This window comes from Nicotiana attenuata, chromosome 9 (genome assembly GCF_001879085.1).
Source record: "Nicotiana attenuata strain UT chromosome 9, NIATTr2, whole genome shotgun sequence".
In the NCBI taxonomy this organism is placed as follows: domain Eukaryota; kingdom Viridiplantae; phylum Streptophyta; class Magnoliopsida; order Solanales; family Solanaceae; genus Nicotiana; species Nicotiana attenuata.
The window spans coordinates 41,647,275-41,672,739 of record NC_031997.1 but is presented as its reverse complement, the minus strand read 5'-3'; the positions used below and the strand labels follow the sequence as shown (position 1 = coordinate 41,672,739).

Here is a 25,465-nt window from a genome sequence, read left to right as displayed (position 1 = left end):
ATCTGAAATTCAGCCAAAACCAAGTCTAATCTTCACCAAAACCCCTCAAAATTGAGATATAAACTCCAAACCATATTCCCAATTATTTACAAAAACACCTAATCCAAACAAATAATGATTTTTGAAAATCCAAATTTGAATTCAAAGCTTCAAAGATTTTTAATGGATGTCAATGGTGGAATTGCTGCTCTCTTTTCCTTTCCTCTTATATTACTGAAGGAACCCGAAATCATAACCATCAAATCGACCAGGCTTGTGGTCATCTTCCCCGGGCACAAAAACATTGGGACAAGATTGCAGAGGTGCCGACAGTGCCTTGGCTATGGAAGAAATAATGGGATTTTGATACAGAAATCATGGGTGTGGGAGGGAAACGTGGGTGAAGGTGTGGGAATTGGAAAGAGAAACGTGGGGGGAGTGGTATTAGAAGGAATATATGGTACCATTAAATTAGAAGTGTAATTAATACCCTTAAAAATCACTAATGGTATATAATTAGTAATTAGGTATACTAAATGTAATTATATCAAACCTTAAACATTGAGGAATATAGTTTCCTATATGGTATAGGAATGTAAAAATTCCTTTTTTTTTTTAAGCCCATTCTAATATGGGAACTAACCTAAAATTCTGGGCTGGGCCACTGGTGTACCCCATATCCAGCCCAACTCAAATAATCTGACACAAGTGTAAAGTTGGGAAGGATTCGAATCTTTGCTTATCCACAAGTTCCAAGAACAAAAGTGGGGCCCACAGGACCCACTTCTTTCTCTCGCAATAAATGCTCATCGACTCGCTCTTACCCAAAACTCAACGGTTCACTGACTCTATCACCAACACCCACGGTGCATCTTAGCATCCAAACGGCAATGGGTTACGTAATTGCACGAACTGACAAATTACACAAACGAACGAAATGCTAAAATGCGCCACTTCTGCTCTTCTCATGTCATTTTCTCCTCACAACCTCACAGTAAAATGTATGTATGTATGTATGCGTACACCATTTCTGTATCTATACATTGACCTATAGATACAAGTGTGTACCTCTACATTTGTGAGGAGAAATTGCTAACACGCGCACTACTCCACAGTTGTACCTATACGCTTTCAGCTCATCGAAGTCTAGACATACACATTTCTGTACCTATACACCTACTTATAGATACTCATTCAGGTATGTGTACATATACATTTGCAGAGGAACAAAAATCCTAAAGATATTTAAACCTAGTTTTCTTCCTTTTTTCTTCGGAGATGAGTTTTCGATTTCTGTATAATATGCAGTTATAATGTTGATATTTTTCTTAAATGCTTCAATAACTGAGCTTTCTTTTTTAAGAAAATGTAGCTATGTTTTGTGTTTTTTGAAGGTTTGGGTGATTTGAAGTGGTGTTAGTTGCTTAACAAAATGTTTGGGTTCTCGAAACGGCGAATGAAGCTCGGGAGGTAATGGAATGCTTATTAATGCCTAGAAACCATATGTGTACCTAAAATGTGTGTATTTTTGTGCTTCTTTTTTTTTTTTTTTTGTGTGTGTACTGGTGTGCTTAGTTCTCCATGAAAGATTGCTTTTTAGTGTTTAGGATTGCTTTTATGGTAATATACTCCGGAGATTATGCATATTTTAATTTCAAAAGAATTTTTGTTTTTTAGAAGTCAAGAGTCTATTTAATCACACCAAGATAAGGTGAAAATATACATAGAGTATGTGTATGACGCTTAGTTTAAGAAATTATCGACGTGTTAAAGTTAGTTTTATCTGGTTTCTAGAACTAAGTAATAATTTAACGGGTTGCTGTTTAAGGTATTTTCACAATGGACTAGGCTATAGACTTCTTGTTTAGAATCAGTTGTAATGGCAAAAGATCTGAGGATTTTCTCCTCAAAATAGGGAGTTTTGAGATGTTTAGCAGACCTCTACTATTTTAAGTTTCAATGGGTTAATTAAGTAGGCCATGAGCTTTTTCTAGGATATGTTGCTTTGATCCTTCTTGGAAAACTATGAATTGCATTAGTAAAAGATCAGGTACTGAGTGTGTTATTCATTTGACATACGCCTCAATCCCAAACTAGTTTGGGTTGTCTAAAATAAATTCTCTGAACAAATTGCACTTCCATTTCAGATTTTCATGTGTAAGATGCCATTGCAATCTCTGGCACAATTTTGACATTCTGCATACCTTATAACAGTGATATGAAGTCCTTGCGTACCTAAATTGCCAAAATCCTTCTATTGATACTCGAGGCTTTTTCATCTCTCACTCACGTGAATCTCTTTTCTTACTGGACTTCTTAAGGATATGAATCCTCAATATAGCAAAGAATGTTACAGAATCCTATGTTCATATCCTAGTTATATCTGTCTGAGCTCGTCACTGTTTTACTTAGGTTGAGCTCACCTCAAGGAACTAGAAGTCCAATGAGGCACCCTAAACGTTATAGCAATTCCAGTGTAAGACCTCTATTATATCTTTTCTTTCTGTTGCATAAGAGAAGCATGAAGTTAAAGCTCTTTATGAATGACAGGGTGAAGCTGTTCCACACAGTAATAATGATTCTGAAGAAAAGAGCTGCCAATGCTCATCAGGTGCACCTGAGTTTAACAACTGTGCTTCAGGTGGCTCAGAAAATTGGATGCTTCTTTCTATAGCTGGAGAAAAACCTACACCTCGCTTCAATGTAACTGACTATTTTTCATAGATATCACATGTTATTAAAATTGCGATGCTTTAGAACTTAAACATCTTTCTTTTACTGAGCAGCATGCAGCAGCTGTTGTTGGGAACAAGATGGTGGTTGTCGGTGGAGAAACTGGTAGCCGATTGTTAGAAGATGTTCAGGTAAAATGATGGTTGTTCCTTTAGTTTCCTTATCTCAAGCTTGATGACTCCTGCCTAGAAATTTAAACAGAAATATTGATCTTTTCTCGTGATTCAAACGAGAAAATGTTCGATTTCACTACGGAGTTCGAAGGCTAACTTTCACTAAAGATCAACATCAAACATTTTTTGGTTGATAAGTAAGAAATTACAATATTAAAGAAGAAACGTTGAATTTATAAGTTAGATTCTGAAGGAAACAAGAAGATACATTGAATTTAAAGTTAGATTTTGAAGGAAACACACATGCCAGGAAGAGAAGTGTAGAATAAAACACGTAAATATACAGAGATATGACTTAAATGTAGTAAGAAGAAGCCTCTTTGTCTTGGTTTCGTGGAGAGATTTTCAATATCATGGAAACCTTTCTTTTTTCTTCTTTTTTCTCGCTGACCATTTAAGTCGCAAGAAAAAGTTCAGCAGCTGTGTTGATCCTTGAAAAAGGGGAAATAATTAGATTGTAATTGAGACGAGTCCCAATCATTAGTATCGTGCAACTTGCTTCTTAGGTGACATACTTGATACCAGTGGCTTGCATTCATTTTCTTTTCAGGTGCTAAATTTTGATAGCTTTTCCTGGACAACAGCCTCATCAAAGCTATACCTCTCGCCCACTAGTCTTCCTCTAAAGATCCCAGCGTGCAAGGGCCATGCTTTGGTAACCTTTACTCCAACTCTTCTAGTCTATTCTGTTGCTTCCTTTTTGGATTTTACTTGTCAAGAAACTGTAATGGATATAGAGATGCACCATGTCTCGGTGATATGTCTCTTTCAAGCGAGAGTTTGTTGGTTTTGAGAACCTGCTAATGAAAACACACAATGACCTAGATAATACCTAGTTAAAGCAATTTAAAAAGCTTCCTCTGTGAAAATGTTATTTATCTATTAATTCGACAAAAGGTAAAAAAAACTGAAGTTCACTTTTCTAAAATGTTGTCTGTGTGATATTTCCTCTATCCTATTTTAGTTGATATGGTTGTCACGGAGATTAACAGAAGAAAGTTTGGATTAGGTGGTATATCTGAGTTTGGGTAGGAAGACGTCAAGATAATAGATGGAAAGTGGTCTGCAAAAGGATATCTTGAGTGGTTGAGGTATAGGAATAACAAACTTGGGGTTCCCAGGTTCGAATCCAACTACGACACGCAGTGTGAGTCCATCTGCTCTGCTCCAACCTTGATGAGTAGGTTTATCCAGTACATGTGTTTGTGGGTTGTGGTAGGCTGCCTGACAGAATAGTTCAGGTTAGCCTAAGCTGGCCCCAATACCACTTTCTAAAAGGAATAATTATAATAATCGGATGATGCAGAGGGTGTGTAAATTGTTGATTTTACATTTTAGGAAAGAAATCATTTTTGAAATAGCTTAAATAGCTAGCAGGGAAAACAAAATGGAAGAGAGAGTGTATTGGGTGTTTGGAGAACATCTACATGAATATAGTCTGAAATGTCTGATCACAACGATATTTGATATCAGTACTTGAATACATGTTTCACTTTTATGGTAGGGCTGATGTTTGCTGTTCTGATGTTATAATGGAATATTATTGTTAATCTCATTGATGTATCCTTTTATGATGCCACGGATGTCGTGTTGGAGTACTATTCATCAGAAACTTTATCTGTTATTTCCCAGGTTCAATGGGGGAAAAAGATTCTTATGGTTGGAGGGAAAACTGACCCTGCAAGTGACAAAGTCTCAGGTTCATTTCTTATAATTTTACGGTGTTTCTACCTATTCCAACTGTGCTTTCCACAATATACTTCTTTCGAAATTGTCTTTTGTAGTCTGGGCATTTGACACTGAAACTGAATGCTGGTCACTTCTGGAAGCTAAAGGAGATGTTCCGGTAAAGTTCCATGTCCTCTTGTGCAATCTGATTGTGCAAATTCTTTTCTACTTTGTGATATTCACTTCATAGCACTGATAGCTCAGCTCAGTTTAATATCTAACACGATTAAAGCAGACTCCAGTGTATCCATTATCAAAAAGAAAGTGTAATAGTTATTTATGCAGTCTGCACCACGTCTCACTAAGTCCGGTGAAGTAGACTTCTATAATCTTTCTCCTAAACATGAGGTAATTGTCTTACTCTTAAAGATAAAAGGAAATGGTAGGAAAATGGTAAAGATTTCACTTCAGTTTGTTGTGGATACCTGCAATGCAACTTCTCTATTTTTTTTTTAACTGGCCAATACAATGGACAGGTTGCGCGTAGTGGTCATAGTGTTCTTAGAGCAAGCTCAGTTTTGATTTTATTTGGGGGTGAAGATGCAAAGAGGAGGAAGCTAAATGATCTACATATGTTTGATCTTAAATCCTTGACATGGCTGCCGCTTCATTGCACGTGAGTTGCTAAAGGATATATCATTCATATCATTACTAATGTTCCTGCTCCTTGGGCCATTAACTCTACAAAATGGTGGCATCATCAGGTCTATTTCTTGATTACTAGCACATGCATGCAGGGGAACAGGTCCAACACCAAGATCAAACCATGTGGCTGCCCTCTATGATGATAAATTACTCCTGATTTTTGGTGGATCATCAAAGTCTAGGACGTTAAATGACCTGTACACGCTTGATTTTGAGACGGTTTGTGGAATAAAATCTTCAGCTGTTCTTTCCCTGAATGAATGCATATTGCTTTTGTATGCAACATTCTAATGCTAGATTTTCATGTTCACCTCAGATGGCATGGTCAAGAATTAAAATACGGGGATTCCATCCTTCACCTAGAGCTGGTTCTTGTGGAGTGCTCTGTGGAACTAAATGGTATATTGCTGGGGGTGGTAGCAGGAAAAGAAGTATGTCTTAATAGCTAATAACTGCAGCTTTCTGCTTCATCACCTTTTGATTCTAGGATATCTTCTCAATAAAGAAATGCATTAAATAGGAACCTATTTTCTACTTAAGCTTTCTGAATTTTTCAATTTATGTTTCTCCTTCTTGCCTTTGTTTCCATTCTTGTTACTTAACTATACTTTGTTCCTCCAGGACATGCTGAGACTCTAATATTTGATGTTCTAAAACTTGAATGGTCTGTTGCTGTTGCTTCACCAGCATCTTCTATCACAACTAACAAGGTCCATTTCAGTTTTCACTGTCTCACAATCTTAATACATGCTTCTGCCTTTTGGCATTATGCCTATGAACTTTTATGTCAGTCAACTCACAGTATGTTCTTGCCTTCTGCTGCTGTGTTTGGATTTTTCACGTCGATCAACTCATAATGTTTTTCAAATTCTCAAGTATTTTGATATGTTGCGAACCTTAGCAAAAAGATCTTGCCATGCTTTGTAATATGTGAAATACAATCATTAGAATTTGTATCAAATATAATTGAATATGTAACTAGCTAACTTACATATTTTCTTGTATTTTTTCATCAAAAAGGTTGTTTTCTTATATTCATAGAAAAGGAAGTACCATTTTTATAGCACTCAAGCTCCTAGTTTTTCGAGAGTAGTCCATAGGCTATGGCAAGAGAAGATAGAAGAGTGGGGCAGGAGAAGACAGAAGAAGGAAGGGCCTTTAGAGGGATTGGAACCTGCACGTAAGTGGTGCAGTCTGGAGCTGCAACCACTGGACTCATGGATATCAAAATGTGTGAAAATCATTGCATTCACTACTTTTCTTTTACAATGGGTTCGGATTTAAGTATAAATCTGTATTTTCCTTAACTTTTCAACTATATATACACCTCGAGTTGACGGCTGTGGGTGCCCCTCCACCCGCTGCCTTCAGTATGTAGCCGCCTCTGACTAACTACAATCCCAATTCTGTTTTTGTCTAAGTTTTGGAAATGATTTTGAAATATGTGTTTGGACTTTGGGTTAGTGTTTCCCAAAAAAAAAATAGGAGAATATGTTGGTTGGTTTTTGTTAAATTATTAGCAAAAACAAACGGTTTGCTTTCAAATGTAAACTAAGTATTTTAACCGAAGGACAATTTTTATTGTTTATGTAAAACTTTTCTAAAGCAAAAGGGTTGTTAAGGACTTCATCATGTGCTATATTAAACAGTGCACCTACGATCTGGTGGTCGAACCTGTACTTTAACAAAATTATATGCTCTTGCTCTAGGTTGTGCTGCATGATGGTACGTGTAAGTATATTTTTAACATTTGTATGAATGCCAGGGATTCAGCCTCGTCCTTGTGCAGCATAAGGAAAGGGATTTTCTTGTGGCTTTTGGTGGTTTCAAGAAAGATCCATCAAATGAGGTGACATGGAAACCAGAACTTCTGCATTATAATAATCTTTTAGCTAGCTTTGACATAATTATATTCGTAGAATCAAATTTCTCATATACAAAGTATTTGCTTTGCCTCATCTAATCATTCTTTTACAGGTTGAGGTACTCATTATGGAAAGAAATGAATTGTCACTGGGTCGCAGATCAAGTTTAAGTAAAGCTGCTGGGAACTTGCTGTCTGGTAATCGTTTGGCATCTACTGGGCCTGCTTCTCAGCCAATTAATGGTACTTCTACCTCTAATGTGGATTCTATAGCGAGACAGAATTTAGCCTCTGCGGTTGAGAATCATGGCTCTGGCAGAAAATCGTTGTCAGAGTCTTTACTCGTTGATCCTAGTTCTGTGTCTGGTAATGTCTCACTTCGCAAGCAATTTTCCAATGATCAAGACGCCGGTGCAAAGATACCTAAGACTTCAGGTGATGAAAGTCCTTCACAGGTAAACTAAAGCAACTATTCTGGTATTTCACTCTTCACAATCTCATGGCCCTGAGTAGATCGATGGGTATATATGACCTATCCAACGAAGTGTTCTATATTTGGATTTTCTATGGACAGGGCTATGAAATAGGATACTGGTTAGGATTGAGATGATTTGGGCCCCGTTTGGCCATGAGTTTTGCCAAATTAAATTTGGGATTTATTTTCAAAATGTTTGGCCATAAATTTTGCCCACATTTTGGCCAAATCCCAAAATCCCAAAACTTGGGAATTATATACATGTTTTTCCAAAATAAAGTTGGAAAATATGTTTTGAAAACGTATGTCCAAACACATTTTCATCTTCAAACCAAACTTCACCCAAATCAGATTTTTCAAAATAAATTTGGGATCTATGGCCAAACGCTAGCTTGGTGGTTGAATTAGATAGGAAAGAATTTGGACTTTTTGGTCAATTTGGTCCGAAGTCCCTGAATATCCAGCTCTCTTGATGGCAATATGTTATCTGTTGAACATTGAAATTCCATTTGCGAGGTGTTTTTAATTCAGGGGATTTTGCTGCTAGTAATTTTTTGAATTAATACGATACGACAATGAGAGATTTGTATTTTCTATCAAGTGATGTTCTGAAGTTTATTTGACGTTGTGTTTTCATTCAAACTGATGTTTCATTCATCTTCAAATCGAAGGAACAAGGAGCTAAACAACTTGACACAGGAATCAAAATAAGCAGCAGTGGAGGAAAAATTGTTACAGAGGAGATGTCTACTATTACTGAATCTGGACATTTGCCTAATCATTACAGACAAGCAAGTGGAAACTTTTTTCAAGACACTGATGATTTTGTCTTCCAAGAAAGTGATTATAAATCTGGATTATCAGCTTCATCAGGTGCTTGTCAGCAGTATGAAGCAAAACTTTCTGCCCTAATGAGAAAGAATGAAAATCTAGAAGGACAGCTGGCAGCTGCCTTGGCTAATCGTGAAGCAACAGAGAAAAATTTATCTTCTGCTCTGAAGAGTAAACAGGACATGGAAAAAAAGATGGGTGACACTGTAAAGGAGGTGGAGTTGCTTAAAGAAAAGCTAGCTAGTGTTGAATTGGCTCAGGAAGAGGCTAATAGCTTATCCAACATCGTCCACTCCGATAATGTCAGGCTTGAGCATGATGTGGCTTTCCTCAAGGCAGTTCTGGATGATACACAGAAGGTATCGAAAGCGGTTTTATTGGTTTATCCATTCCTAGCATGTCTGAGCCAACTTTTCAGCCAGCTCTTACTAAGTTTGATGTCTACTCATTGGACGCAGGAACTGCATACAACAAGGGGAGTCCTTGCTGGAGAAAGAGCAAGAGCTTTCCAGTTACAGGTATGATCGCAAACTTAAGACTAGACGATAGAGGAATCATAAGCAAATTAACATTATTCATCATTTAGTTCTTTTTTGGGGGGTGGGGGATGATTGGATAAGCGGAAAGGGATGCGGAAGGACCTGGTGATTGGTGAATATCAACTTTACACCTCTAGGATATATCTGCTTTAATTGAGATTTACCACTCAAACTATACAATTGGTTTTATCCGTATATATAATTGCTCTCTGCATACTTTGGCCACATGACCATCTTAGATGACAACTTGGAAATTTATTAGCTTTCTTCTAATCATGTGAATTATCACAATTACATCATAAGCAGATACCGGAGAGATTTAACTGTTTTTATGCTTGATGTTGCTTTCTTGGCAGTTCAGTTCGTCTTATACAATGACATTGTAATTAATCAGGGAATATCCTTTCCTTTTGCAGGTTGAAGTTTTTCATTTAAAACAAAGATTGCAGTCACTGGAGAATCGATCTCCGACACCCCGGAAACCATTCCACGTTTAGAATATACCATGATATTTTGTATATTAGTTCTGATAGGATTATGTACATATGTTTTAGACTTCAAGTATTAATTATTATTATTGGCTCGTTCTTGGATAACTAAACACTAACTTTCCAGACTGCCATATGGCCTACGACATACTTCACCCGATGTTATATGTTGACTGCAAATCCTGTAATATTGCATATCAAGTTCTGGAACAAATATGACAAGACTCTGTTTTAAGTAAAGGACTAGCGATCTCCCTAATTGGGAAATGACAAAATGGTTTCGTTCTAATGGAGTGATAAGTAGCTAAAACCTTTACCAATGATTACAAGCTTACTGTCTCGAAATTGTTGGCCATTTCATGGTATGCAGACCAACGGAAGTAAATGACAATTAATTTTACAAATCAAAATAGTGATGATATTATACACAACATCATCACTATTTTGAGGCCTGTTTGACACTATGTACGACCAGAGATAATGTTTTTGTAATTTATATCAAGTGGATATATCCATCAATTCCCAATCCCAAATTAGTTTCCAGATCCACTTTGGTATTCAGAAGGTTCATCATAATTAGACTATTTTTCATCAGCTATTAACCTACTACAACCTTTCTCATTTATTTGATGTTGGGAGTACATATGCTTTGCAAAGCTCTCGTAGGCGGAGTTTTACATCAAATAATCTGTTGAAAACCTTTGGAGTTCTACAAAATTGTCGGTACTACCTTCCTTGATAGGGTAAATTTACATTGAGGATAGGACAAAAGGACTACAATAGATTACAACATATGGGCAGCCGTGATATGATCTGAAAGGAAGAGAGCCTATGTAGCTGAACAGTTTTGACTCGCGAAGAATTTTTAGTGTAGAACACGAGGTAGCCGCAACAAGTACCTTATTTGAAATTCGCATTAAGCTCTTGGAAAGGCCACAAAGAATCTTCTCCGGGTGAAGTGGATTTCTGCTGTTTTTATTCAGATGCTTGCCAACTGAACCAGTTCTCCTAAACATGCAGCAGAGCAAGAGAAGAGCTTAAAATATGTTTCCGTTCCTCATCATAAAAGCTCAGCCTCTTCCTGGTCTGCATCAGCATCCTCGACATCATTCTCTTCATCTTCTTCAGGAGCATCAGGATCTACTCCCTGCGGAAGATGGATAGGTTCATTTAAGAAAACAGTGGAACCAAAAATACTGTCTAATGAAGGGCTAGTGTAAATACACTCAATATATGCATGACATCAAGCAAACAAAAGTAAATAAATGCCAAGGCCAAAATGAATTTGGGTGTCCCATGGTGGATGGAGAATTACTAGCAAAGCTTAGCAGAAAATATATCTAATAAGATTCTTTTCGATAAGCGAGAAATCCCCGAGCGCCAGAGGCACATGGTTCGAAATTCTTCTCCACTTAAATACTAGGCTTTCGTCTGCGGCAAATTTCGGGTTAGTGCCCTAACCACACAACACAGGATGCACTCTTCCCCTAGACCAAAGCTGAGGGCCATATGTTCGTAGTTAAGACAAGCATATAAAGGAAATGCTTTCACGTTGAACAGGAAACAAAACCTTGAGCTGCTTCTCCAGGCGCTCTAACCCTTTCTTTGCAGCTTCATTTTGGGGATTTATCCTGACAGGCAGAGCAAATAATTGTTTTTAGTAATTGGAATTATGTCACTTTCATGCAAACTGCTTCTCATTTCTTTTCCCTTCTAGAATTTAAAGCACAGATAAGTTAAAGGGCTGGTGTGAGATTAATTATCTAATGCCTTAAAATCGAGCAGAAAAAGATTGCAAGAAAATTCAAGGAAAAGTAGGACTACCTCAGTGCTGCCTGGTAGTGTGACAAGGCATCTTGCGGCATATTTGTAGCAGCAAATACTTGGGCAAGCTTAACATGCAACGAGTCATCAGCCCAATCCTTGAGATATCGCTCAAGGAGAGTAACAGCATCTACAGTTCGACCTTCAATGACATGCAGTTCTGCCAAGGCTAGTGCTGCTCCAAGATAACCAGGTTCCAGCCTTAGTGCAGATTCATAGAACTTCTTCGCCTGTAAAAAGAGTTGGTACTTAAAATTTCAAGAAAAAGGAAAAAGAAATAAAGTGCTACGAAGATATACACCTATATTGTTATGTTTTTTTAAGGTAATATTTTATTAATATTGTGGGGGAAAACCCCCATATACAAGAGGTATACCAAAAGTAGAGAACCTACACAAACATATGGTTATCTGCAAAGCCACCTAATCATCTATACAAACATGAACCTCGCAGATTTTTGAAAAATATGTAAATTAGAAGATAGCTGAAATTTTTTTTTTTTTTTGACATTTCTGTTATCAAAGATTTTTTACAAAAATTATAAGAAAATATTTATTTTTCGTTCTCCATTACAGCCATGTGCAACAAGCTGTGCGTAAACTAGTTACTTAAATATTTTTTTGAAATGTAAACTAGATACTTTAATAATTCAGGTGTATCAGAAAAGCATGTTCCCAGCTCTCACCTTAACAATCTTGTCAAATCATATAAAAAATTCAATTTGAAAGAACCAGTATATAAATACATCTTTAAAATTTTGCAACCAATAATATGCAAGTAGGAATCATGTACTACCTCTGTTAGTTTTAAATTTCACCAAAACCTTTATGATTCTCTTACAAAAAGCTAATATGGAATATCAAATAAACCACCTAGCTCTGAGAACTCAATTCAAAAATCAAAAGGTCAGAAAGAAGGACATCTCAATTATACCTTTTCCCTCCCACTAGTATTACTAGCATGTACGTCACCCACCAATTTTAGAGCTTTTGCTGACTGTGGCATGGCCTTCATTGCCTCCCTGGCAGCATGCAGTGCCTCCTTGATCTTTGAAATTGCTAAATAAGAGCGTACTAAACCTATGTATTTGAGAGAAACTCATTAAGAAAGGGAATGGAATAACACAAAGGCGTCATTCAAAGAAGCAGAATGCTAGCAACCTATACAATCAAACTTCACCCTCCTTTGAAACAAACCTTGATAAGAACGAAGATCAGGTCTCAACTCTTGAGCTCCTCTAAAGGCAACCACAGCAGCTTCAGGTCGATTCATCGAGAAGAATAAATTTCCCTAGATGTTGGCCAAAACAAAGAATAATCTAACTATGTGGCATTGAAAAGTATTCCATTACACACAAGAACAAATCTAAGCGCACCTTCATTATATAACCTGGTATATGCCTCTCATCAATGCGGATGCTCTGGTTGCAAAAAAGCAACATTATCACTAGTTTATGCTTGCTTCATCAACAACAATCTCAAAAACTAAAACTCAACAAAACTAACCTTCTCAGCATAAGATAAAGCCCCTCTCTCGTCTTTCCTTTCCCATAAGACAGACAAGGCCACAAAAACCTCAGGCCTGGTCGGGTCTATGTTTAGTAGATCATGTACTAATTTATTCAACTTCGAATAATCAGATTTCTGCTTTAAGAGCATAGCATACTCGTCCATATAAGTAATAACATACGGATCAATGGATCGAACCTGTAGATACCATACAATGTTATATGTCGTACACATTCAGAAATGATAAAATATCACATCAAGATGTAGCACCCATTTTACCTTCTCAAAATCCGTTATAGCTTCTTCAGTTTTTCCAATGATGGCTTCAACCTTCAGAAATGTGAATATGAGACAGAGATAAGGATAACATTTTGCTTATTTTCAGAACAAAGTTGCCAGAGAAAAAGTAAGACTCTGTGTCCTTTAAGTGTTTAGGATAAAAACTATCTTCATCCTAAGAAATTTATTAGGATTCCGTAAAGGAGCATTCGACCATCCATGAAAAGAAACAAATACGAAGAGTAGTTCTCTACAGTCCAAAAGATGGAATGTGAAGAAAAATATAAAATTTTCATGCCGGATTTTTCCTGGGTAACTTAGAACATTCATTACCATCAAGGAATTCCCTTGAAAGCAGGGCAAAGGTGTAAATGATTAGACCAGACAAATCTAAAACATGGAAAGATAATGCTAGGTATGTGATACTTCACTATATCCACCTGTCTAAATGAATCTGACACCAGGAAAGGAGATAACCAGTATAGAGAATATTTGATCCACAAGAAAGAAAAGGAACAACTACTTTCATGTAACCCTGTTATATTTCAAATGATACAATCATGAGCCTCTGACATGTTAATCATGATCATTGTGTTGTCCATTTGTCCTACTGCCAAACATATGGTAAAAAGGAAAATATAAATAAAAGGAGCATCGTACTATTTGATGCATATTTACAATCATGATTTTCCATATAGTCACTATTCCCTAACCTTAGCCACTTCAAGCAGTATATGTATGTTACAAGGAAATCGTCGCAGAAGCTCTGCAAAAATTTCCAGACCACCTGCAGAATAAGAACAATCAAACAAAAATTAACATCATGTAGAAACGAATTTTTGGCTTTTTAAAGGACATTTTGATAGCACTTTTTCCCTGTTTCCCAGTTCAAAGGCAAACAGACTTTTTTGATAAGATAACAAAGTATTATTGTTGTGGGAAATCTCCCAGTATACAAGTGGTAAATGTGTTATGTGTTTCTTTTTGTGCTACTAGAAAAAGAAAAGTAACAGCAGATATACAAAATTTAGGGGACAGAGGACCCAATGAAGCTGTTTTCATTTGCTAATCATTTACAGTGAGTCACTGAGCAGGAGGGGATCCCCTGAAGTTAGACTATCCAGGTGTGAAGATTAGCAAGACTCCTGCTCTTACATTTTTTATAACCGCTATAAATTTTATCTTCATATATCTCAAAAATATCAGTTTTCCCTATAGTTTTCTTAAAAATCAAACCAACTTTAGTAACAAACGAGAAGGGGAAGGATAATTTTTAAATACTGAACAATTAATGATCAGGTCATCTACAATTTTAGCGTTTAGTCTTTAGTTTGATCAATTTCTTTTCTTAGCATAGAATGTATCTTATTAATTTGAAAATCATAAATTCAGTTAGCTGCCATCAGCAATTTTTAGATTACTCCCACAAATTTGATACCTTATGTCTTATTAATTCTTAATATTTTAATTAATAAGATTAGCTTCTAACATTTTTATTTATTTTAATAGCAAAATCAATCAAGATTTAGGAATAACTTTCTTTAGAGGGCAAATGTTAAAATGCTTAAAAACACCGAGAACATTTGCTAAGTTTGGTCAAAAGTAGATGGTACGTGTCATACAAGGTATAAAGCAATATTAATAATTATTAGTTAGAGTTAATACAGTTAGAACATAAACATGTATAAACAAGTAGATAGAGTCAACGAGATACAAGGACGTATAACATTAAAGTAACAAAGACCAAGAAGGGCTGCAAGCTGACAAAACCAATAAATTGTTTGGTCAGTTATTTCACTATAACAATTCCCCATTATAGTATAGCTTCAGGTTTTCCACAATATAATTTCTATATGATCACATTCAGTATCTTGTCAGATTTTATTTTGAAATTTAAGTATGAAAGCGATGCAACAATCCAACTAATTTGAATGAATCTAGCGACACTCAATTATATACATTTGGTTTTACAAATTAACACCTAACCTTAACATTCTCTCCCTATTAAAATAAGAACAGAAATTTTCTCATTTGTAACTGTTTCAGGATTTTGAATTTTCTTCAACATGCTATGAATATCATACTGTTTCTCTTACAGCAGAACATTTTAGAAGTATTGAAGAGTAGAGGAAAATTGCTCCGCTGGTCGCACAATGATTTGGGGCTTCATCTTGTACCTTTAATAGAAAAGTGGATAGAGTGATGGTTTGAAAATTTATTGTGGCGTCTTCAGTATTCAGAAGTATTGTATCAAAGGTCAACGTAATACTGCAACTATAAGCTAAAATAGTCAAACCGGCACATTTTTAAAATTAGGAAAAGATTGTCACCTTTATAATCATTTGAAGCAATGCAACATTGGGCTTCAACATAACGCTGCACAGGAAGAAAAGAATAATATGAACATTAGAAAGATATTATAGATGAAAATTATATGCTTAAAAGACTGGAATAAAGTGAATATTGGCAGATAACCATCCGACGAGATCTTAAATAATTATACCAATTTAGGTGCATGCGAATTGGCACTTATAGTTGACAAGTTTAAATACTAAAAGATAATTGCAAAACCACAAGGTGTTTGAACCAAAAGGTTGGTAATTAAAATGGCACAAGTTGGGAAACCAAATCCAATCAAATAAAGAATCTTAGATTTTACCACTTTCCCCATTTCACTCCTTTCCCTGACTATCCCTTATCATAAGGCCTTGTGGTTATTTTCCTTAAACTTTCAAATTGAAGTCGCTTAATTCTTTAATTTTATTGTCAAAATTTCCATGCATCACTTGGTGTAAACGAGCCACCTTATCAGCTATTATAATTTTTGTGTGTAGACCATTTCGGAATTGAAATTGTAATTTTTTTTAGACGCCTATCGAAAAAGTTGTAAACTTTTTTATAAATGTGTGATAAGGGTATTTTTGTTGAAGAGCTTCAGGGCTTTGGTCTAATGGTAAGAACATAACGTGAAGGGCTTTGGTCTAATAGTAAGATCACAACGATGCATGGATTAGGCCACACGCCACGAGTTCAAATACTGCCGCAGATAAAAGCTTGATATTTAGGTGGAGAAGGGTGGAGGGACAAGCCCATTATCTATCGAGTTTCGAACCTTGAGCCAACTGACCCTAGAAGATTTCTTCTTTATCAGAAAAAGGAAATTTTGTGGAAGAAGTAAAGGTCTTTTGTCTCTATCTAAATTTTGTATAGTGTTTCATCTACATCTTTCCAATAAGTAGAGATATGGAAGGAACAGACATCTTGGGCACATTCTTGGTTCCTTTTATAAACTCTGATGCACATTGATTGGCAACTTTTCCATTGTACATGCTTAATTTCATATTTGACTCAATAAGCTCATTTTCCTCAACCACGTAGCAAACCTATCGTTTATAGTTTCCATGTGTTGTCACCATGGCAAGTCTGGCACACCTGATCTACCAACTCATGAGCAAGTCTCCTTAGGTTATCAAAGTCACATTATGATGGCATCCTTATCAATGAATCAAACTATCTTCCGATATAGCACATTTGTGGTTACCCATGTCATTCTCCTATATAGAGCTGTTGCAGTAGCAATGGGCTCCTACCCCACATAGCAAACACGAGATATGAAAACCTAAGGTTGTCATTACTTCCCTCATTCTCAGTGGGGTTTAGACTAGAAAGCAATTTGGTCCGATTTGGCTTCCATTTTGTATTTTGGAAAACAAAAAAGAGAAATGATTCCAGCATCCCTCCACGCACATTAGCACAACAGGAAAGGAACTAGCAATCGGATTGGTATGGGGAAAAAATTGACACAAAGAATTTCTATCACGAAACTCCACAACCCAATAACAAGTTGTGGTAATACACGAAATGCAGCAGAAAATAAAAATATATATAATCGGATAAACAGAGACAGCTCAGTCTATTTAGTGAAATAAAGTTAAATCACATCATTGTTCACTCACCTGTAACCAACGACTTGAATCAAAATGATCAAAAGTAGACCTTGCACCTCGAGTTGGGGTCTGCAATATCAAGAGTAAGCAAAATATTGTGTTATGATTGCTCCAAAACATGTCATGAGTTCTATCCAAAAGTCCACGTTAATTGATTACACTCATGGAATGACAGTTTCTAGCAAGATAATAAAAGAATTACACGGTTTCATATTACCATTTATCATTAGCTCCCTGGGTCCCTAACTCTTGCAAGAGCACCCCACAGGGATTGGAGGTGTGGAAACATAAATGGAGCGCTACAAGTCATCTTCCTCCTCCTTGGACAGTAAACAAGAGAGGAGGTGAAGTAAAAGCAGAGGGGTAATACTCTCCAAGTCCAATTCTTCAATCCATCCAAAGCAAGACAAAATGAAAGTAAGTATATTCCTGTCGTAGTAATATGATAATTCTTCCATTCTATGCTCCTCATATACATTTTTTTTACGCAGCACCAAAGTTATTTTAATGGTTGATACTTAGGCGTGTCTAAAAATATTTTAACACTCAGGTGATCAAATGTTCTTTTCATTAAACAACTAAGAGAACTGCCTTCTTCCAAAGTAGTATATACGGTGTTCCTATATAATCAGCCAATTATCCCCTATTCAACTTCAACTAAAGCAAAAAAGTAATTGTTTCACAATATGCTGCAGCAGGGGCATGATATGCAATAGCATAACTCAGATGTGTAGATGACTCTGGCTGCAATGGCTCTTCAACTTAGGAGTAGATAGCCTTGATGTTATGACAACTACATTAGATGAAAGTTATGATCAAAGAACTGAAGAAGAGACATTCTTCTCCCTTCACTAATTTAACCACACGATACCAGAACTTCAAGCCTTGTCAATGGCATGGGCAAACCCAACACTTGGATCTTCGTAATTTGAAGATAAATATATAGGAGGGACAAAAAGGATGAATAAGATCCAATTACACATTTGGATTTTGATATAAGAGGTAAAATTTTCAGATGAGCAACTATAGGCATTAACAAATTAACAATAAATGAAATGCATTGCTAGGCATTCTTATTGAAAATACTTTTGTTACCATCAAACCTTTAACAATCACGCGGTTTACTGTAAGCAAAGTTTTTTCCAAACATCTCTTTTACAGAAAGGACGGTAATATCTGGTAAAACAAACCTGTGGAAACAATGAAATAATATCCTTAGCTGCCACACCCAACTCCGCCAAAGCTATGATAGCCTCAATGATGTAAGGGCAATGCCTGTGAATAACAGAAAGCAACAACAGTAGGATGGATAAGACTGAGGTGTATTGCTAATGCAACCAATGACTGTGACACTTCATATTGGGTACTGAACAAGGACAGAAGAAAGAAGGAAAAAGAAGGCTAAAAGCAAAATTACCTACAAAGAGAAAGAGCAACAAATAAAGTTTATTGTTTTCTTTTCTCTTCTTGTAATGTCAAAGACTAAAAAGGTAGAAGATGGAGAAACTAAGAAAAACATCTAGAGAAGTAAAAATAAGTAAGAAGATGTGTATACACTGTCATAAGCAAATAATATTGTCTTAAAAAATCAAAACACGACAGACCTTAAACACTCTTTATAGCATGTAATGGCTGCACGAGTATGTCTAGAACTTCGGTAAAGTTTTCCCATCATGAGATTCATCTGCAAATTTCTTGCTTTGCTTGGGATTCCTTCCATCTGTGACATAACGGGGAACAAAGACTCAATGCTTGCAACTAATTTTCTCCAAACTAGATGTATAAACACATAGGTGGACGTAAATGTCAATATTCAGTTATGCTGAGAGACTGTATTACAAATTGTGTAGTATCAGTGAAAGAAATTAAGGAGAAAAAAAAAAGACATAATTCCTTTTTCATCACAAATAGGTGTCCACCAAACATTTTAAAACTATGTCCACTCCAGATAATGAAGAGTCATAAAGATGACTGACCTCGAGAAGAGCTGCTCTATTTTCATTGAGTGCACCATGTGATGATGCAATCTTGAACTTCACCTATTATGATACGAAACAGGAAAGCCAACAAAAGACCCTCAGTAGTGTTTCTATGAGTTTAACATTTCCAAGAATTAGTTATACACCAAGATACCTCATTCTCATTAATTGTTGAAATGTTGAAAGAATTTGGCGATGATGACCTGGTTGATGCTGACAGTGCACTTCTAATGGGTGTTGCATTTTGCTTAGGAATTATTCTGTGGCAGTGCAATGCTTGTTTGTACACGTGCTGGCAAAATAGTGAACCAAATAGTTTAACAACTAACACTATATGATCAATCTTAGTACCATACAAATGAAAATGTACCCTTTATCAATAATTAAATTGCAGTACATGTAGTATCAATCTAAAGTCCAAAATAACCAAATTATCTTACAATAGCTCTCTTGTACTCTTTGTCTCGAAACAAAGCATCGCCGAGAAGCACCTGCATAAAAAATTACAAACAATCGATAAATCAATTCGTAAATAAACAAAATAAATTCGAATTTATTTAATAAAAAGGAGAAAGTAAACAAACCAAATTTTCAGCCTTGAGGTGAGGACTTGTTTCAAGACTTACAGAAGAGGACGAAACAAGAAAACATCCCTAAATTTCAATCAGAAAAGAAACCAAAGATCAGGATGACCTATGCAGTAAATTACAATAATTCAGAATGAGAAAAGGTGAAATCTCAAAAACCCTAAGGGGTTAGTTAGTGAAATACAAGCATTTGAGCAGAAGAGAACAAGCCGTGATCCAATAGAGTGCTCATCGAAACGTCCATTATTGCTGATGAGGATTGAGAGTGTACAACTGTGAAGAGTAGCTGAGTTGAAGCCGTTCGCTTTTTTGAATTCCCTGTATTCGTCGCAAGCGGAATTACATAAATGGCCATTTCAAGTAGCTCCTTTAACTTATTTATTTGCACTTTCCGTCCCTTCATACTTTTTCCTCCCCACAGACTTTTCCCTTTTATTTTCGACAAACAAGATATGCAAGAAAATCTGATTGACAGCCCAAATAGGAAGGGTGTCAAACCAATAGACTTCACTAAGTAGTGGTAAAATAAATTTACCCTAACCTTTGACTACAAGTATTAAAATATTAATTTATATTCACAGTATTTTTTTAAGTTATGTCATAGTCAAACATTATTCACATGTCATAAGAATCTACTATTTTATTAAGCGCTTAAATCATTTTATCCAATTTGCCAAGACACTTATATTCTTCCAACCACACAGCTAATTGAATCTTTTTCCTAATTACCCTATAGATTTACTTCTCCAATTTTTTTATTTGAAAACAAAGACGTTATTGCTTGAGTGGATCCAAATATCGTTAATGACTTACTCATTTTTCATTCTTCCTCTTGAACTTTTTTGTTTTTATTATTTGTAATTCAAGGAAGGGCGGACTATGGGATATATTCTGGTAGCAACTAACAAATAAGAATCAATCAATTATTTTTAATTCTAAATTCAATAAAGAGAATTAGTTGTATGGATTTTTCTCATTCAAAACATAAAAAATTTATCATGACTTCGTTTATCACCCACGTAATATATTAATCTTTATTTGTTCATATAATATCACATGTATTAATCTAAAATATTCAAAAATAAATAAATAAAAATGTAAGAACAAAATCTTTCTCTGAACTAACCCATCTCATTTAAGAATTTTTTTTCATAAACCAGCAATCCATTTACAAAGACAAAGCTTGATTCGAGCAAATGAAGCCAAAACATTATTCTTGAAATAAGTAACCAATAGGAGTTTTCTCCAAATTATTTTATCAAAAAAGCAATTTTCCCAAGAAAAAAAAAGTAAGACAAAACTAATCGCACCAAAGTTTACCTATCCAATACTTTAGAGGGCGAAATGTAAAGAAGGCAAAGTAGAAGAAAGTTCTCTATTCTCATTCGCTTCCAAGGAGCTCTGGTATTTGCACAACATCTCCCTTCCATAAACCCTACGACGGCTCCCCTTTCCTCCACCCCACCCCACCCCCACCCCGCCCCGCCCAACTTTACGCTATTTCTCCCTTCAGTGACCTCTATAGTTCTAGAAGAATTCTTCACGAAGATCAAGGTTTGTTCGCAGAGAATTAACTCCAGCTAAAGGTACGCATTTTTCAGAGTTTCACATCATATTGGATTTATCGTTTAGTAGTTAGAAAGCATGAAGTTTTAGAGTTTATTTCGGTATTTTTTACAAAGATTGCTTTTTCAACACAATGGAGTGTCCAGACCACAAAATAGTGATGATATTGTGAATGGATGACTCAACCACATGGCAACATCCTGGACTTGTATAACTAATTGTTGATTTACTTCCGTTGGTCTGCAAGACCATGAAATGGCTAACAATTTCGAGACAATAAGCTTTTAATTATTGGTTTAAAGTTTTAGTCATCTCCCAATTAGTAAGATCGCTAGTCCTTTACTTACAACAGAGTCTTTTTGACATATTTGTTCAAGGACTTGATATGCAATACTACAGGATTTGCAGTCAATATACAACATTGTGATTTGAAGATAGTCTAACAAAATCTGTAGTTCATCGGGTGAACTATGTCGTAGGCATAAGGCAGTCTGGAAAGTCAGTGTTTAGTTCTTCCAAGAACGAGCCAATATTGATAATTAATACTTGAAGTCTAAAATATATGTACATAATCCTATCAGAACTAATATACAAAATATCATGATATATTCTAAACGTGGAATGGTTTCCGTGGTGTTGCAGATCGATTTTCCAGTGACTGCAATCTTTGTTTTAAATGAAAAACTTCAACCTGCAAAAGGAAAGGATATTCCCTGATTAATTACAATGTCATTGTATAAGACGGACTGAACTGCCAAGAAAGCAACATCAAGCATAAAAACAATTGAATCTCTCCGGTATCTGCTTATGATGTAATTGTGATAGGTCACATGATTAGAAGAAAGCTAATAAATTTCCAAGTTGTCATCTAAGATGGTCATGTGGCCAAAGTATGTAGAGAGCAATTATACATACGGAAAAAACCAATTGCATAGTTTGAGTGGTAAATCTCAATTAAAGCAGTTGTATCCTAAAGGTGTAAAGTTGATCTTCACCAGGTCCTTCCGCGTCCCCTTCCCCTTACCCAATCATCCCCCCACCCCCAAAAAAAGAACTAAATGATGAATAATATTAATTTTCTTAGATTCCTCTATTGTTCTTAGGTTTGTGATCATACCTGCAACTGGAAAGCTCTTGCTCTTTCTCCAGCAAGGACTCCCCTTGTTGTATGCAGTTCCTGCGTCCAATGTGTAGACATCAAACTTAGTAAGAGTGGGCTGAGAAGTTTGGCTCAGACATTGATTATTGAAAGTCTATTACATGGATTTCTTTTGGTCTCAATGAGTCAATGGACGTCTTCAGGGCAATATTGCTCTTCTAGTTCTTTAGCTTCTCCAAGGAAGCATTACGTGTAAAGAGCTTACATGATTCTTTTCTGAAGTTGGTAATATGTAACCACTTTTAACTTTTGGATCTTTTATGCTAGCTGGCCTGGGCTTGATATCTTGGTTTACAAGATCCATGAACTTGAGCCCTGTATTTATTTTTCCATTACTCAATTAGTGACCAAATCAGTTGTTATTTTTTACTATGAAGTTCTGTCCTTGGCTTTCCAAGCACTTTTTGAAAATGCAACATATTGACATTCTATCGTGATTTGGCATTTTGATGTCAAGTCTTGTGTGCACGGAGGCATGGTCGTTCTATTTGTTTTTCTCTGAAATTATGTAGAAATTTTTAATGTAGTATACAATATCACAGATGTTTTGAAATAGAGAAGGCATGAGATTAGTATTATCCTGGTCAAACCTTCTAGATATGATGAAGCATATCTTGGATATGGTGTTAAGATGTCTCTTTGAGTTTAGATCGATCATTTGGCCATAAATTGTTTGCATCATAGCATGTACTAAGTACTATGGAGTAACTCAATACAAATTGCAAATGTGAAATGCCGAAGTAATCTTCTTTTTTCTGTATATTGGAGAGCAGTGTGTGCCTCCTAGGGACGGTTAAGAATTAAGACCAAATAATCTTCGGGTACTTGTAGTAGTTGATAATGTTTTTGCTCCAAGTAACCAAGTTGTGCACTTCATCAACAAAAATAAAAAGTAACCAAATTATGCTCTTTTTTTCTGCAGCCAAGCAACAAACATCTACGTGGTGGTTTTTGATAGATTCAAGTGGTAAATCATTGGATAGCGATGACTTCTCAGGAGAAAAGTGAAGGTAGTCAACAACCAGCTGCAACAGACAAGCAGTTGGAGAGTTACTCATATACTAATTGGGCAGACAAGATACAACAACAGTACCAGAAGATCAAAGAGAATGCAGAAACTTACCCCTATGTTTGGGGTTCATATATAGTTGTATATGGGGGATTTGGTCTTTGGTTTGCCTATAGATGGCGAAAGCTCCGTAAAACAGAGAATCGAGTTCGAGTCCTTCAAGATAGACTCCGGAAACTTGTTGATGCTGAAGCATCAACAAGTTCTTCATCTGCTGCCACTAGCAAGGCGCCTCCATCTTCTGATATATCAACCAAATAGATGGTTTTTTTAACCATGCAAGTCTACCTCTTTCATTTGTGCTCAAATGGGGAGTATTAGTTGTCAGTGAAGCTGTAAGGATATCACTCCTTCTGTGACAATACGTGATCACGAAGCCAAAGTTGGCAGTCATAACTAAAAGTTATGTACATTTGTGAGGGTTGTATTAATTTATTTATTTTTAATAATTTTAGCTGAATTTCGTGTTTGTGAATTGTGATATAGTGGTCTACTTGAATGATTTGTGCAATTGATACATCATTGATTTTAGAGAAGAAAAATTAGATCATACACAGTTCTTTCCTAATTGTAGCTGAAACTCTGAAAAGGTATAGCTGGTTGAGTATAATTTACTTTTTAGAGGTGATGTAACAAGGCACTAACATAAAATGAGTAAGTTTTAATTTTTTGAAATTTTTATTTAAGATTATTATTGATTCCTTAAACCAACAACTTTTTGATTTTCTGATACTTTAATTAAAAATAATTAAAAGAGAGAGAGAGAGACATGAGAGCATTATCTTTTTGAGTTATTTCCTCTCATGCTTGTTGTGCGATGTGTCCTTCGTCCTAACATAACAGTCTAGCTTGTCATCTTGTGCCCCTGTCTCCTAAACAGTTCATATATAGTTCAATTTAATGTGATAAAGATAATTTTATGATTTTAAGAGTAAAATTTAGTAAATTTGATGTAACAAAAAGTAGTGCAAAAATAATTTTGTTACCTTAATGTTACAAAAGGGTAAAATTTAGTTACTTTAATGTGTGAAAAATAATTTAATAATCTATTAACGTAGTGATTAAAGTTCAACAATAATACCTAAAATTAACTTTAAATTACAAACGCCAATATTATGTTATTACAAGGAAAAACTTTAATATATTATTTGGTGATTATTCTATGATATTCAAACAAACTATTCTTTGACAAGTCCCCGAGAGATAGCCTAGCGACCGAGATATGTGGGTTATAGCTGGTACCTTTTATGGCAGAGGTATACACCTTATTTATTATAAACCAAAATTATTTTAAAATATAATTTTTCATAGTTACCTTTTATTTTTTTATAGCAAAATAGATATTTGTGGTATATACTACCATTAAGGCGTTAAATACTCTACTCCCGTTTTTCTCTCTCTTTCTTTCAGTATTCTCTCTCAAAATCTCAGCAAAATACTTCTTCCTTCTCTCTCTCTCAACAAGATTGTGCTAATGTTAAAGCGCGATTCTCTCACACAGCACAATTCTCTCTCAAATTCAACGTTTTTGCTACAAAAAATCGTGGTAAGTATTAAGTTTTTGGCCGGTTCACGCTTCTTTTTCTCTTCACTCTTTTATTTTTAATTTTCACCATTGTTAGGTTTTCAGTAGAAAACTTCAAATTTCGTCTTCAAAGGCTGATTCAATAACTCCGAAGAGGATTACATGAGGTATACCCACTAAGCACTCAATTTTGATGAGCCGCCTTTCGATTTTGCGAATCGCTCAAGAGGAACCTGTATTTGCAGGTTTACCAGCTACCATGGAAGCCAAAAGGTGAACAAAAATATGTAATGACCCTATAAAACAAGGTCAAGATGAGAAAAAATCAACAGTTCCTGATGTTCCTCAAGTTTCTATACAAAACTTAGATGTATTTATATGTATTTGAGTCCGCATACATTGATTTTAGTTTGTACGGTGATTTTTACTTTTTGTATTTAGATGTATTTATATGTATTTGAGTTCATAAAATAACAATATCAAATACACCAACAGTTCTATCATAATCAATGTATTTTGATGTATTCATGTCTGAGTTCGATATTCACGTATTCACTGTTTTGTATA

The 25,465-nt window shown here is 35.6% G+C and overlaps 3 protein-coding genes across 8 annotated transcripts; 2 read left to right on the top strand and 1 right to left on the bottom strand.

Moving 5' to 3' along the window:
• LOC109232314 (acyl-CoA-binding domain-containing protein 4) lies at positions 804-9,690 on the top strand. 3 transcript variants are annotated; one of them, XM_019398044.1, is made up of 17 exons: positions 804-1,177; positions 1,374-1,449; positions 2,392-2,455; positions 2,530-2,682; positions 2,766-2,843; positions 3,436-3,540; positions 4,518-4,584; positions 4,670-4,731; positions 5,090-5,229; positions 5,351-5,477; positions 5,575-5,689; positions 5,880-5,968; positions 7,024-7,107; positions 7,236-7,577; positions 8,269-8,787; positions 8,887-8,946; positions 9,384-9,690. In XM_019398044.1, exons 2-17 carry the CDS (start codon positions 1,412-1,414, stop codon positions 9,462-9,464), a joined length of 2,124 nt encoding a protein of 707 aa, XP_019253589.1. In that variant the 5' UTR covers positions 804-1,177; positions 1,374-1,411; the 3' UTR covers positions 9,465-9,690. The 3 variants fall into 3 exon arrangements, with proteins under 3 accessions (XP_019253589.1, XP_019253590.1, XP_019253591.1); XM_019398046.1 differs by lacking the exon at positions 804-1,177 and adding an exon at positions 1,206-1,274; XM_019398045.1 differs by lacking the exon at positions 804-1,177 and having other exon boundaries at positions 1,200-1,449.
• On the bottom strand, positions 10,054-20,022 carry LOC109232315 (anaphase-promoting complex subunit 7). Its single transcript, XM_019398047.1, has 18 exons — positions 19,764-20,022; positions 19,577-19,645; positions 19,433-19,483; positions 19,147-19,284; positions 18,990-19,052; positions 18,618-18,733; positions 18,204-18,288; positions 17,023-17,082; positions 15,397-15,442; positions 13,780-13,853; positions 13,067-13,117; positions 12,785-12,985; positions 12,655-12,699; positions 12,476-12,569; positions 12,213-12,358; positions 11,280-11,509; positions 11,026-11,086; positions 10,054-10,602 (listed from the first exon to the last, which is right to left on the bottom strand). The coding sequence occupies exons 1-18, from the start codon at positions 19,980-19,982 to the stop codon at positions 10,516-10,518; spliced, it is 1,836 nt and encodes a 611-aa protein (XP_019253592.1). The 5' UTR covers positions 19,983-20,022; the 3' UTR covers positions 10,054-10,515.
• On the top strand, positions 20,951-23,923 carry LOC109232313. Of its 4 annotated transcripts, none has more exons than XM_019398040.1 (2): positions 20,951-21,165; positions 23,227-23,923. In XM_019398040.1, the coding sequence occupies exon 2, from the start codon at positions 23,290-23,292 to the stop codon at positions 23,632-23,634; it is 345 nt and encodes a 114-aa protein (XP_019253585.1). In that variant the 5' UTR covers positions 20,951-21,165; positions 23,227-23,289; the 3' UTR covers positions 23,635-23,923. The 4 variants fall into 4 exon arrangements, with proteins under 4 accessions (XP_019253585.1, XP_019253588.1, XP_019253586.1 ...); XM_019398043.1 differs by lacking the exon at positions 20,951-21,165 and adding an exon at positions 21,809-21,942; XM_019398041.1 differs by lacking the exon at positions 20,951-21,165 and adding an exon at positions 22,269-22,351.